Genomic DNA, 13,884 nt, shown 5'->3' with positions numbered 1-13,884 from the left:
TTTATCAGGATACAGTTGAATAAATCGAAGAAGCCTCAAGTTGATTTTCTTTATGTATACGTGGTGTTCGTGCGAGGGAAGATTTAATAACAACTTTTTAAATTAAATGTGTTCTCTAGTGGAAGTATTTTCATTGCATCGCTCACTGAAACTTGTTGATCTGAGCAACTCACCATCAGATATTTCGCAATCTTCCATGACAATAGCAGCGCTTGTGATCAGATGAGGAAATACACAGAGCTTGAACCTCACAGGCGCCATATTTAAATCGTAATGCAGTGTGGGACGGTTGATTGTTTAATGTAACAACTAGACGCTCAATGAGCGTAAACTGAGCTGAACCAATTATCAGTCGGGAAACGAAATACTACTTATTGCTGCTCCAGTGAGTGAGCCTGAAGTGAACGAACGAGGCAGCTCTCCAATCGCAAGAACACATTTTTCATCGAAACGCAAGGAATTGTGGTCAAAGGCGCAAGGAATTGTGGTTATGCACGAATGATGGAATTAAGATACCCGGTATGATACTCTGTTTTTATTTTGCTTCTCGTATCGTTTACACTGTCAAGCAACAAGAAAATAAATTTGAAACCACCTCTCTAATTCCCAGGTCTGTGCGGTACATCGTTTCTAAGTTATTTCTCGAAGAGTTTAACGCAGTAGCGAAGCGCGAAGAAAACTGCCGAGCAGCCAACATGCACAACTGCAAAACACGTGGAAATACGGGGATTTTTTGCCGCTTTGATTTAGGCATGCGGGCCTACAATGTCTTGTCCGAAGCGTTTGGCCCCTACTGAGAAAGATACATCCACTAACGTGACATATTTACTAATCGTGCAAATCAAAAAGATAAAAGAAAAATTATCAATAATTCACGGAAGAATTATTTATTTAACAAAATATTCATAAAACGCTTGGTACGAACATCACAAAAATATAATTGTCTTTTATATGAATGACCTCTATAATTCCTTCAACATCTCGACTTGCAGGGTGGTAGCATCTCTGATATAGAGGATTGGAATATAATTAAGGGTAATCCAGTCCTAAAGATTCATGTTTCTACTACATAATATGTCCCTAACGCTGAACTACCCGACAAAAAACTAAAGTTTTATGGTCTGGCAAACAGCTCATCGAATCTACTGAGATACCTTTAACATAGGATGCACGTGGGGTATGTAAAAATCGAGACAATCAAACAAATCCATCTGATCGCGTGAATATTTACAGTTCTGAGATACTCTGAGGCAACGTACGAAAAGTTTGCTACTTGCTTTTTGATTTGAGTATCCCGATTAGTCGGACGATTCACAAAGGTGACATCAAATAACCTCAAATTGTTCTTGCGTTCGATGAGCTAGAGAGGTGCAGGAGGTGATTTCCAAAATTTTCGTGGGCGCAGCAGGACTACATACATGAACGCTAGGGGTTAACGCATATGCAAGATTTAACAAACAAAAGGGAAGAATGCTCATTAATCATGTTCCTTGCTATCATCATTCCTTCTCACGCTGGTCTTTGGAGGGAGACTGGTGCAGATCAAACCAAATGACGAGACTTGAACAGTCAGAACGCTTCCTCACAGACGGAAGAAAATATTTGCAGTATTCATATTTTCCCTAGAATTACGGAAACTGTTTTTCAAGTTAATCCTGTCACTGTTTTTCAAGTTAAATCCTGTCACGTCTCTTGAACATCACAGCCAGGGTGGCTCTTACCGAGATGCCTTTCAATTCGATTTCTGGAAACGAAATGGAAATATAAGCTTTGACATACTAGACAACGAAGACATAAATCGACATATAAAAAAAAGAAGGGCAGAGAAAGGGTAATGATAACTTAAGTTGGTTAAAAAAACCAAAACGAGCAAGTCTGATACAACGGTGAAGGAACATAAAATTTAAAGCCAGTATTTCAAAAGTCACTGCCTTTCCTTGTCAGCTAGGGTTTTCACTTACAAGTTATGACTACGTTTTACAGAGACGTTATATAATAATAGTATAGTTGAATAGTTAATAATAGTTTAGTTTATTTGAGTAAAACATTGCAGCCAAAGGGCTGAATTGCGTTATGCAATACAAGAGTAGATACTAATAGACAATTATATACAAGAAAAATTGAAAAAGCTGCGTTTGGCTCTATTGGTTTTAAAACTAACATCATAAGTTCGAGAACGTCTTAGATTATACTTAGACTTATACAAAGGTGGTAATAGCTTATGTAAACGATGAGAGATATCCCCTTCTATTGAGTTAAAGAGTGACTGGTTTAGATGACAGTGATGCTGCTCTAATGAGTCTAAATTCATGGATAAAAGAGCGTCTGAGTAAGTTTGATTTGGACAAATTATTGCTAAGGCCCTCTTTTGCATCCGCTCTAAGTCTTTAACTAAGTACTCAGGAAGTGAAGAGTGAAAAACTGGTATGGCATAATCACATACAGACCTTATACATGTGATACAAAAACTTACTAGCTCTGCCTTAGGGACACTTGAACGTTTGAGCTGCTTTAGAAAATAAAGGCGTTTAGCAGCCTTTTTAACTACTGTTGACGTATGCTCGTTGCAAGTAAGATCACTGCTGATAGTTAAGCCTTGTAACTTAGCGTTATCTACAACTTTAAGGGCCTGACCGTTAACTAGTAAAGGAGGCAGATCATCACGATGTTTTGCGAAGGTTATTTTATGTCTTTACATTTTTCTTTAAGTTGGAACCTGTTCTTAATAGCCCAGTCCTCAACTGAGTTCACTAAATGTTGGGCGAAACTGATTTGACCTTTCTCTACAACTTCAGATACAGTTGTATCGTCTACATTTTTCCATAGGCTTGCGCCATGAACTATTAAATCGTTGATAACAAGGATAAATTGCCAGGGACCACGCTTTGTGCTCTGGGGGACGCCAGAGGGAATATAAATATTGCCTAGAGTGAAATATCATAAAATAAGTATCATATATAAAATAAATACCACATATTGTATCATGCCCTTCGAATAATGCCTTTATGGAATATACTCCTTCACCGTTATCACAGCCTTGCTCTTTTTAGTTTTAAATAATATTTATGTTTGCTGATAAGATCCTTCACCAGGATCCGCTACTTCTGTTTTATTACACTGCAGTCCTTGCTTAGAGAGTTATAATTATAAAGTGCGCTACCTTGAATCATGTCACGAAGGGTTAGGGAGGTGGTCTTCATCCGGAGTTGGCAAGGTCTCAAAGGGAGGCTTGCGTACCAGCTGCAGTTTCTAGCTCTGAATGTTTCATTGGCACTGAAAAACAGGTATTTATATGTACTATTTAATGTTTACTTCTCATTGAGCTCTAAATTTCTTATTTAACTTCTTCAATGCCAGCTGTTCTTCTGTCCTGCACAAGCTGCGAAAAGTGAAGTTCAAACTGGATTTTGCAGATCGAGACCGAGGCAATAGATCCAACTGTTTGACGAGTTTTTTATCGTGGTATTTTTTATAACCCTTCTGGGTAGCTGATTTTTTTATCCATTACTTTGATGCAGTATTCTGGAGTTATTTCAGTAAATGAACTTGATATATATTAACCAAGTAAGATAAAAATATCTTGTTTCACTGGTGAGATCACGGGAAAACACAGTACACAAATCTTTCGGCCTGTTAACCTCAAGGACTCGGCAACTTGTCAACGCAGCTGGCCGGAGAAATCTTGTGATGAAAACACTTTATTTGATTCCTTGCTAGTATCATATCGATACTTGGCGTTAATCCTTTGCGCGAAAATCGAACATTCTTCTAGCATATCTTACCCAGCATTCTCACACTCTATATTCGTGGGACTTCCCTAACAGCAAAAGGCTAAAAATAGAAACAAAAAAAATAAAAAAACAAAAATAAAAAACAAAACAAAACAAAAGACCACCTAGAAAAGAAAGTAAAAGAAAAGAAACGTTAGTTGAAGTCAAGGACAGAAACAATGAAGAGAACATAGAATCAGTGATTAATACTCCGAAATTTTAAGAAAGGCCGTTGAGACTTTCAGTAAAGATATTTATTAAAAATCGATTCTTAGGTTCTCAATTAAAAGACAACACAACTGAAATAACATGCTCATATTGAATTTCTTTCCGCTTCTATACTTACAATTGTCTACGCGTATATAGAACTAAGAAAAACTTATCCACAACGAAAAGAAAGGACCATCGTCTATTTTCAAATATGAACATCGATCTGATTTTATGGCAATCGTGAAATTCCCAATGATAACTAATTTGGGCGCTCTCATCAAATTATGTATCTACTTTACAGAAAAGCATTCTTCAGTCGGCAAACTCCCTGTAAATAAGAAGAAAACAAATGAGGACTTAAACATGTAAAAGCCAAGGGAGGGGAGGTCAACTGCGAACGTTTATGAACGAACGTTGCGGTGGAACTGGGGGCGTGGCTCTCCAACAAACGTGAAAGACTAGACTGGTAAGAGGAGAACGCAAAACGGGCGAGGCGAGTATCGCGAGGGAGTGCGAGATCAATTACTGCCGTTCCGATGACTAAATCGCAGGCTAACAAATACGACTGTTCCACTTTTTCACGAAGAAGTAAGATAGAAGATGACAATGAAAAAACTGCTTCACAAAAATCAACTTAGAATATAGAAAGGAATTAATGGAAAGAAATCTCAATTAATTCTTTCTCATCAAGCTGAACAACCATTAATTTACAGCACACTGGAATTTTACAGATTTTCGCCATTTAAACTTGTAACTTTTGGCGAGTTGAATTCAACATTTAATCAAGCTTAAATTCAACCGCCATTTGAAAATTAACAAGAGCTATCGTTGTAATAGAGACTCAATCACTTAATGCATTTTGTAGTTCTTTGTGAACATCACATGCATGCATCCAGTAACATCTTGAACTTTTATGCTGTTTAAAAGTCCTTTCGTGTTGAAAATGACTCTTTTGTGCCACAAAAAGTCGAATTCAACACGCTTGTAAAAGGTGGCAGCTCGTAAAAGTTTGATTTCCAACTTTTACATGCCTAATAAGACTTGAATTCAAAGGATTGGAACTTTCAAGTCAAGCCTTGGAGGTGACAAAATGAGTCTGAGATTTCGTCGGATTTTCGACAGAAATCTCAACTTTACTGATTTTATTTGAGTACGGTTAGATTTTGCTCAAAGATACTGCAAGTGTCTTCATCGTGCGAGTCGTTTGTGTAAGTTCTGTCCGATAAATACGACATGCTCTGTGACTCCGAAGGACCTTCCTCCGGAAGCTATGCCACTGTACGTCCGACACAAATCGTTCGGTCGTCGGGCTCTACAGAAAAAAAACGAGAAACGAAAAAAATCATTAAGTATAACGGAGTGAGTGTCCTTACTTGTTGGGGGCTCTGTTGTTGTCTGTGCAGTAGATGATGTTGAAAGCTCTGCAACAAAAATTCAAACAAAATAAATTTGAAATTAAGGGCGCGTTCGATTGACCCTATTCCGGAATAAGAATACGTGGAGTGATGATTAAAGCGGTATGTTTGGCACGTTTTGAAGCAGCAAGGATAATAAAAATATGTTTTAAATAGCATTTTAGCACATGCTTGACAATTTTAATGTTAATCTCCGTAAAAACGAAGGATTTCTGACTTATATTCCATGTATTCCTATTCCGGAATACGGTCACTCGAACGCGCCTAAATTTGAGTGGGAATAAATACACCTCGCACCGGAAGTTATGCCACAATTATTGGCTCCCACATTTGTTAAGGTGGGTGTTGGCTATAAAGACAAAAGAAGAAACATAAAACATTATCAAACACAGATTCAGCGTACTATACTTACTAGGTGGGGTCCTCGTTGCTGTCTGCGCTGTAGATGACGTTGTTATCTCTGCTAAAATAGCTTCAAAATTCAAACAAATTTGAAGTTAAATTGCTGTCGGTTCATCTGTCACGAACGGAGTAAAGAATATCAGCTCGCTCCGGAAGCTACAACATTATCCCAAACAAGCCGATTATTGTTTCCCACATTTCAACCGATAGGTCATGGATTCGAATCTCGTTGAAGGCGCCTGAACTTGCTCGGTGTCTAGAGGAGACAATTTCTTAAGTTGTCCAGGTAACTCGGACGATCACTCCTATTTTTCGTCTAAAAGACACGCTTCAAATATACTTTCTTTTCATATACATTTCTTTCAAAGGAAAAAGTAGAAACAACAAACATCATCAACAGTACTGAACCGACTGAGAGTACTTACTTGTTGGGGACCCTGTTGTGTGCGCAGTAGATGACGTTGAAAGCTCTGTTACAAAATTTCAAACAAAATAAATTTCAAATTAAATTGTGGTCGGTTGACCTATTTACGAATGGAATTTAGTGATAACGGTTACCCGAATGAAAGGAAGAAATTAATAGTAGGTCATAATATAATCAATATGGAGTCCTTTTTGTGAATTGTCTTGGAAAAGTGCGCCTTGCTCTATGACTCAAAGCAACCCTCGAGAGAGCTTCAATTATCGGTCGTCCAACACAGGTTATTCGACTCATAGTTCCTTCCGTCTTTACACCAACCAAATGTAAACTGATTGGCGCATAATGTGTCTCCAGTATAAAAAGGGTCAGTAAAGATAACCATGTTTCATTTTCTATTTAACAAATCGAAAGTGGTTCAGCGTTGTCTGTACTGTTATGGACAACGATATTCGTCATCACAGTGGTTTCGCCTCGTGAGTCCACAACAAATTTTGACCACTGTAATGACGAATATCATTGTCCATAACAGTACAGACAACGCTGAACCACTTTCAATTTGTTTTTTACCACAATATTCAACTGCAAAGAAAGTGTTTATTTCTGAGCGTGACCAAAATCATGACACAGAAAGAGCAAGCATTGTCTGTAACTTTCTCGTAATATGATTGGTTTATTTCCTAAAATGAGCGTTTCTGATTGGCTATTATATTGCGTGGCAAATTGACGCGAGCTTGACGCGAGCAGCGTTGTGAACGCTCTTATCGACAACGGCAAATTAGCCAATCAGATTGCGAAATTACAAGCGATTGTGGTAAAAATTCACCTTTAACCCGTTCGTGCCCAATCTAGTTAGTGTTCCCGCCGTATTGCATGCACAACGTGAACGAAATGGAGTAATCGCCATATAGTTGCGATAGCCCAAAGTTATATTGTAAAGCGTACTTTTTATTGCCGTAGCCTTTTTCGTCGCTTTAGCTCCCTGCTTAAAGAGGAGAGCAAACAAAAGCAAACGGCAAAGTGTAGGCTGAAATTTAGTCTGTCAACCAGAAATTAATTAACGATTATTCCATGAGCGCTCGTTGGATATGAGATGATAAATAAGTGCGTAGTGTCCAGTCAGCTATATCCAGTCTCACATCCAACAAAGGCGAATAGAATAAGTTTTTTAAGTTTTCATTAAATTATGAACGCTTGGACAATCAGTCATTGTTTGCTTACCATTTACAAAAAAATCCCAAAATTCCGGTTCGTTTGTAGATGGAACACGACTTCTTGCCTCGTTCCATTGGAAAGTTTCCGGGAAAAAAGGAATTACTCCAGTTGGAAACTTTCTGATAGAAAGGTGTGTTTCATTTACAAGTTTTCAAAGGTTCCAGGCTACTCGCGGCCATATTTTGAATTTTAGCGCTCAAAATCGCGCTCGCCGGGCGGCGAATGGACTTCCGTTAAATGAAACACGTTTGTCACCTGATGGAAATTTCCTCCAAAAGTTCCGAGATCTTCTGGTAAATGAAAAACGCCAATTGTGTATCGGTAAATTTTGCGGCTTCCCGCACAATTTTTTCAGCTTGGCAACACTTGACACAATCAGTTTTCATATTAGATCATACCAGAAACCCATAAGGGTTGAAACGTGTAACGGCCCCTTGTGTGCTGGGAAACAAGCTTCTGAATGTTCAATTTGCTAAGTATCATATTTGGACCAAGCAGAGCGCGGGGTTTCCAAATATGGTACTTAGCACTGAAACATTAAACCAATCAGTTCGCACTGAATATTCGGAAGCTGTGAACGCGCGTTACAAGTTTCAACCCTTATGGGTTTCTGATCATAGGGTATAGAAGCTGCTCACCGAGACTGATTGAACCATTTAGAAACATAGAAATACAATATCTGAGGTCTAAAATTTAAGAATATAGCAAATAGAGGATATTACATGGCCGCGAGGGGAAACGAATTTCATCCTCGATTGCTGATAGTATGCATGCTCACTCGTGAGAGATCAGAGCACTATCAGCACGAAAAGATAAAATTCGTATCCCTAAGCGGCCATGTAATGTTCTGAAGGGGGTAGTTTCTAAAGAAACTGTGGTGCTGCGTCGGTGGGGAAGTAGTGTACAAAAATTTGGTTTTATCAACGGAGTTGATGATGTAAATTAGCCACCGTACAGAGATTCTAAAAGATTCTCTGTACGGTGGCCTATTTACATTATCAGCTTCGTTGACAAAACCAAATTCATGTAATGTTTTGTTTATTATATAGATATTGATGAAATGTCGAGACTAAAACAATCTTTTTTTTTTTAATTTTCGAAATGGTGAAAAAGTGGTCACCAACCGCTGTAACATGAAACAATATATGAAAGTTATAAAAAACAAATCGTGTTAATGTCAAATTGTGCGATAAAAATGTTAATGTCGTAGAGAAGAATTATATTACAGCACAAAAGTATCTTACAATGAAGGGCAAGCTCGCGTTTTATTATATCTCCCAGATAGTACGCGCGCTGTAATTGGCTAACTTAGCGCGTAGTATTCTACAGTACGGCCCGCTGTACAGCCCGCTAAATTTAAAATTTCGACAAAACATCATCTAGCGAGTTTTTCATGTCATTTCTCTTGCATAAACTTGTACTGAAAACTGTTTGAATCTTGCAAGCAACTATTTCAAACTTAACAGCCAAGAAGCCCGCACGCTTCGCGCTTGTGCCATAAATCAACGGGAAAAAACTCGGTCCGTAACTTACAGTACGGACTGAGAAAACGAGGTTAGTAAGAGGTATTTCTTGGCTAATCGTGTTAGTTACTATGATGACACCTACATCCTCAATTGTGAGAGATAAAAATGATATGTTCACGGCGAGCGGTGAAGACATGATTTTTTCCTAAGAAGGAAAATCCTGGTATTTCATCACTACTATCCATATAATATACATTTGACATGACTTATTTCAGTGCATGTTGGCCACAGCAATAGAGATCTCGGTAATAGCTGATTTTCGTTCAAAGGCTCTCTCAACTTTTCCCTGAGAGTTTTGCCTTTGGGAAAAATTGAAAACACCTTGAGATTTTCAAAATTGAACATACCATTCCGATGACTTTCAAATATTGCAGTGATTGTGTATAACACTGTGTGCCACAAACTAATTAATATTTACCCGTTGTCAAAGTTGTTGGCAGCACCAGTGCAGTTCCGTTGCTAGCACAGTAACGATAGTAGCAATAGTATGACGTATGCAAAGGAGTCAGCTTATAAACGTAAAATCCACCGCAGTTGCGAACACTGATGTAAATGAAGAAATGACAGCATCCGTAGTATCCATTGAAACACACCCTACGCACGACTGCGCCGTCCTTCACAGAGGGGTGTCCTCCATGAAGCCAGCCTGGATAAATAGCACCACAGTGATACCTCTCAACACAAGTATCAGCCATCTGATTTCCAGCCTCTCTGTCAAACCGGTACCAGCCAGACAGGGTGCCTTCGTCGATGCAACGAAAAAGTTGAAAATGGATGTATGGATACGTTGTTGCTCGGTTGCCTTCCGTGAGGGATTTGTAGTTTGAACATTCTGAAAAGATTTTATTCGATATAATAAATTCATTGACAGAAAAAGGCATCGCTTCCAGGCTCCGAGTAACAACACTCGCAAAAATTAGAGGAAAGGAATGATATGCAAAAGGAGATGAATGAGATAAAAGAATCCAAGAAGTGACTGAGCGAGAGTTGTAATGATATGTCGGCAAAAGAGCGATGTTCTAACCAAAATGGGTTCCATTTTAAATTGCAATTTAACGTGGGCGTTTTTCCCGGTCTTCTTTTCTCATTAACTGCACAGCTAACGCATAAGAATATAGAATCCTGGTGCTTTTCAGTAATCCAGTTTCAGTTACCCCTCCCTCCCCCCTCTCCCTCCCCCCGTACTCATTAATTAAAACACTGCCCCGTTCAAGTCTTGTCATTCTAGTTAATTTCATCACTAGTCACCACAGTTTCTCTGCCAAATTACCAGTCAGGGCCCGGTTGTTCAAAAGCCGATTAACGCTAATCCCAGATTAAAAATTAACCAAGGAGTTTATTTCTCTTCTCCTAAATGCTGTTCAACGCTGATATTTGGCAAAACTTTACATTAGAAGAAGTCAATCTTGAAAAACAAAAGTAAACGAAAGAAATTTTCACCAAAAAGTTGAAAACATGAAACAAAAGTTTACACTAATCCTGGATTAAGTTAATCGGCTTTCTAACAACCTGGCCCAGTACATTAACATTAGTAATAAGGAAAATTTAGGCAGGCGGCGGGGCGACGGAGCCGAAGGCTTATCATTTAAGCAATAGAAAACTTTTCGTGTTTGCATAGCCTGATCTAAACACCAGGGGCTGGGTTGTTCAAAAGCCGATTAACGTTAATCCCAGATTAAAATTTAACCAAGGAGTTTATTTCTCTAATTCAAAAAAATTGCTCAGCGCTGACTGGCAAAATTAGACATTAAAAGAAGTCAATCTTGAAAAACAAAAATAGGCAAAGAAATTTTTACTCAAAAGTTGAAAAAATGAAACCAACCAACGTATACGTTAATCCTGGGTTTAGTTAATCGGCTTTCGAACAACTGGGCCCAGGGGGTTAGGAGAATTCGAGACAGTTATGCAAACCCAACACGAAGTCAATGCATAACTTCGAGAATTCTACCAACCGCCCGAGTGTTAAGTTAAAATCAGGCAATGCAAAAAAGGAAAAAAAGTCTTCCTTTTGCTTTCATAGAATAACTTTCAAACAATATTTTTGGTATTGAGTGAATTTATCTCCTGTTCAAAACAAATATTTTCAAAACGTTATCTTGACAATAGGATTTTCCACTAGACAATGAAATTTCGCGTTACCAAAGTAAAAATTCAACTTTGGACAAGCTCCAGAGTGAGCGTCGTGTCATGCGAGGGATTCAGCTTTGAAGCTCAAATCTCCATCTCCAGGAAAAAAACACCAAAACTCCGGTTAAACTGTAAGAACTGCTTTCGAAATTTAGGATTTTACGATGAAAGAACTTGGGGGGGTTATTCAACTTGAAAGTTGCATATTTTGCGGACTTTGCTTTTGAGATCCCTCGACGAGTTCGCCTAGCTCGAGATCATCAAGAGTTGCAAATCGCTGTTTTTCTTCTGTATTTTTTTGTGTTTCTGCTTCTTCTCCTTGGGCTCTGGAGGAAAGAGATATCCTATCCAAACCTAAAGGGAACCGCCACACTTACTGCAGAGTAAGTTAAAATTGAAGGAAATTATGTTTACAAACAAATTTGTTCGAAATTTGCTTGAATAGTGTTTATATCAACAAAAGTAAATTTTAAAATGGCTTATTTTCACTTTCAAATTTCGTGGGCGCCGTCATCTTAAATAATTGTGACTTGTTACGGTTGCCCTACTGTTCTGACACAAAGACCTTTTGTCTAATAACAATAAGACAAACGTAACACGTCACAATTATTCAAGATGGCAGCGCCCGCGAAATTTGAAAACAAAAATAGGCGATTATAAAACTTATTTGTTTCGGATACAAACACATTCGTTGAAAATACTTTAGACTGACGTGACTGGACGGTTATTTTGTGTGATTAAATGTTATTGTTTTGTTGAAGTGGAGGTTCCCTTTAAAACTTGGTAATTTTTTGGTATTAGCCTTAAAAACTATTAGCTTATTAAAATCACTTTACGGAAGCTTGAAATGTGTAATTATGCAGGGAAAAGCAGAGAACGTGACGTGACAATCATCTTAACGTACTCTCATGCAAACAAACCTGTTGACCAGTGAGGGCATGCGTATTCTCTGAGTTATCTTATAAAATGTTATAGTTATAGATCTGTGCAGTCAAAAACGTATCTAGTATAACCCAAGGTTAAGAACAGGCCAATTTCGATATAATTGAATTTGAACTAGACTAGGGAGCCTGGGGAAGGCGAAGGATTAAAATATCAATTGATTTCTTATTAATTTATAATTATTGCTATATCAAAAATCTTAATAGACTTTTAACCGAGACCCACATCTCAAAGGATGGACATTAATGTTTTTTGGCAAAAAATGTTTGAATCTTGTCAAGCTGGGACGAGCCTCTGGCACCAAAGGTGGTAAAGGAAAACTCGGAAATTAAAATGCGTTCAAACCTGGTGCTTGTGGCAGTCCGTTGCCGCAGTAACGTGAGTAACACCTGGGTGGATCAAGGCGGTAAACATAAAACGCTCCACAGTTGCGAACACTGATGTCCTTCGAAAAGTAGCAGCAGTCAGTCCCATTCAAGTGCTGCAAAAAACAGACTTTTCGTTGAACTATCTCCTCAGCCACTGTAGGATGCGTGCCACTGAGCCAGCCTGGTGAGTCTGTGTTGCAGTGATGTATCTTTGGACAAGAATCTGCCATTTGAGTCCCAGCCTCTCCGCTAAATCGATACCAACCAGACAACGCTGTATCGCACAGATTGCCAATGCTGCTGTTAACATAGGTCATTGCTCGGTTGGACTCGTTCAGAAATCTGTAGTTGGAACATTCTAAAACAAGTATTTTGAGAATTATTGTCCTGAATGGGATAGGGAAAGAGAACTTGTTATCATATTAAACAAAAGCTTTTATGAAGTTGCCAACCACAGTTCGCCGAGCAAAGGTTATCCCAATTATCAATAATGAATGAAACCCCAACCCTTAACGATAGCTAACCATACTTCGAACTTAAACAGTTAATAACAGACTTCGTTGGTTGGAATTTACCCGCTCTGTTCTCCACAGGAAGTAAAACCTTTCTCATTGAGCACGAAAACAGGTTACAAGGACAACGAAAGAAATGTTAATTGTTTTTCATGGTTCTTTTGTCGCATCTCAGTGAAGTTTCTCAAAACTGGAAGATCGGATATTCAATAGGCTATGAATTTAACAGCGCTCCCGATCCTTCAGTTTCTTCAAGTTAGATGCTAATTACTAAGTGACCTATATTTTCAAATAATGCGCGCAAGACTAATTTGACGGATGTGTTCATTTTCTAAAGAGCACTTAAGTTTGTATTGTTATGGCAATTAAGGTCGTCTTATGCAAGTTCTATTTTCAAATACGCAGTAAACATCAAATTTTGATGGGTGTAGGTTTTTGTGGAGGGTCGAGAGTAAACTGACGAGGGTCGAGGGAATATAGTCCAGGGTCCAGGGTATAATGTCGAGGGTCGAGGGTCAAAAGTAAAATGTCAAGGGTCGAAAATGTGTTGGCGCCCGCGCTCGATGACCTTAACAGGGTCCTCGAGCATGGGCGCCAACGTCAAATTTAAGAGTTTTAAATACAGGTCTTCGAGCACAGGCGTTACCATCAAAGAAACTCGAGATGAAGCTATCCAGTCGTCGGAGAATGCGAAAGCTAAATGTAACGAGGAAATGAAAGTATTGTTTGATGCCGCCACAACTCTAAGGAAAGCCATTCATAAATCCAAGCGGTGGAAATTTTCTAGGACACTAGAAGACGTCGATGATGATGTAGTACCAGAGGAGCTCTAGCGGTTCAGCATGTGTCTCATCCAAGGTCCCAAAACTGAGAGGTTGCGTAAGGAGAAGACAGAAGACGTGAAGAAGCGTGCTGTGCTACGCCTGTCGAGGGAGATGCCGCAACAGTTAGCTGTTGGACTGGCTGTTCATCAGCTTAC

At 38.8% G+C, this 13,884-nt stretch overlaps 1 protein-coding gene across 1 annotated transcript in view; it reads right to left on the bottom strand.

Moving 5' to 3' along the window:
• Positions 1 to 4,587: 4,587 nt before the first annotated feature.
• The window catches only part of LOC138041856 (uncharacterized), a 103,196-nt gene continuing 93,899 nt past the window's right edge, over positions 4,588 to 13,884 (bottom strand). The window contains exons 19-23 of the mRNA XM_068887536.1: positions 12,371 to 12,751; positions 9,375 to 9,788; positions 6,223 to 6,267; positions 5,808 to 5,867; positions 4,588 to 5,401 (exon numbers count right to left, since the gene is read on the bottom strand). Coding sequence (XP_068743637.1) covers positions 5,169 to 5,401; positions 5,808 to 5,867; positions 6,223 to 6,267; positions 9,375 to 9,788; positions 12,371 to 12,751 — 1,133 coding nt within the window. The 3' untranslated portion in view covers positions 4,588 to 5,168. The remainder of the gene's footprint in view (positions 5,402 to 5,807; positions 5,868 to 6,222; positions 6,268 to 9,374; positions 9,789 to 12,370; positions 12,752 to 13,884) is intronic.

The sequence above is a fragment of the Montipora capricornis genome, chromosome 3 (assembly GCF_036669925.1).
Source record: "Montipora capricornis isolate CH-2021 chromosome 3, ASM3666992v2, whole genome shotgun sequence".
Taxonomy (NCBI): Eukaryota; Metazoa; Cnidaria; class Anthozoa; order Scleractinia; family Acroporidae; genus Montipora; species Montipora capricornis.
The sequence above is the reverse complement of the archived record's forward strand: the minus strand, read 5'-3'. Positions and strand labels throughout refer to the sequence as shown.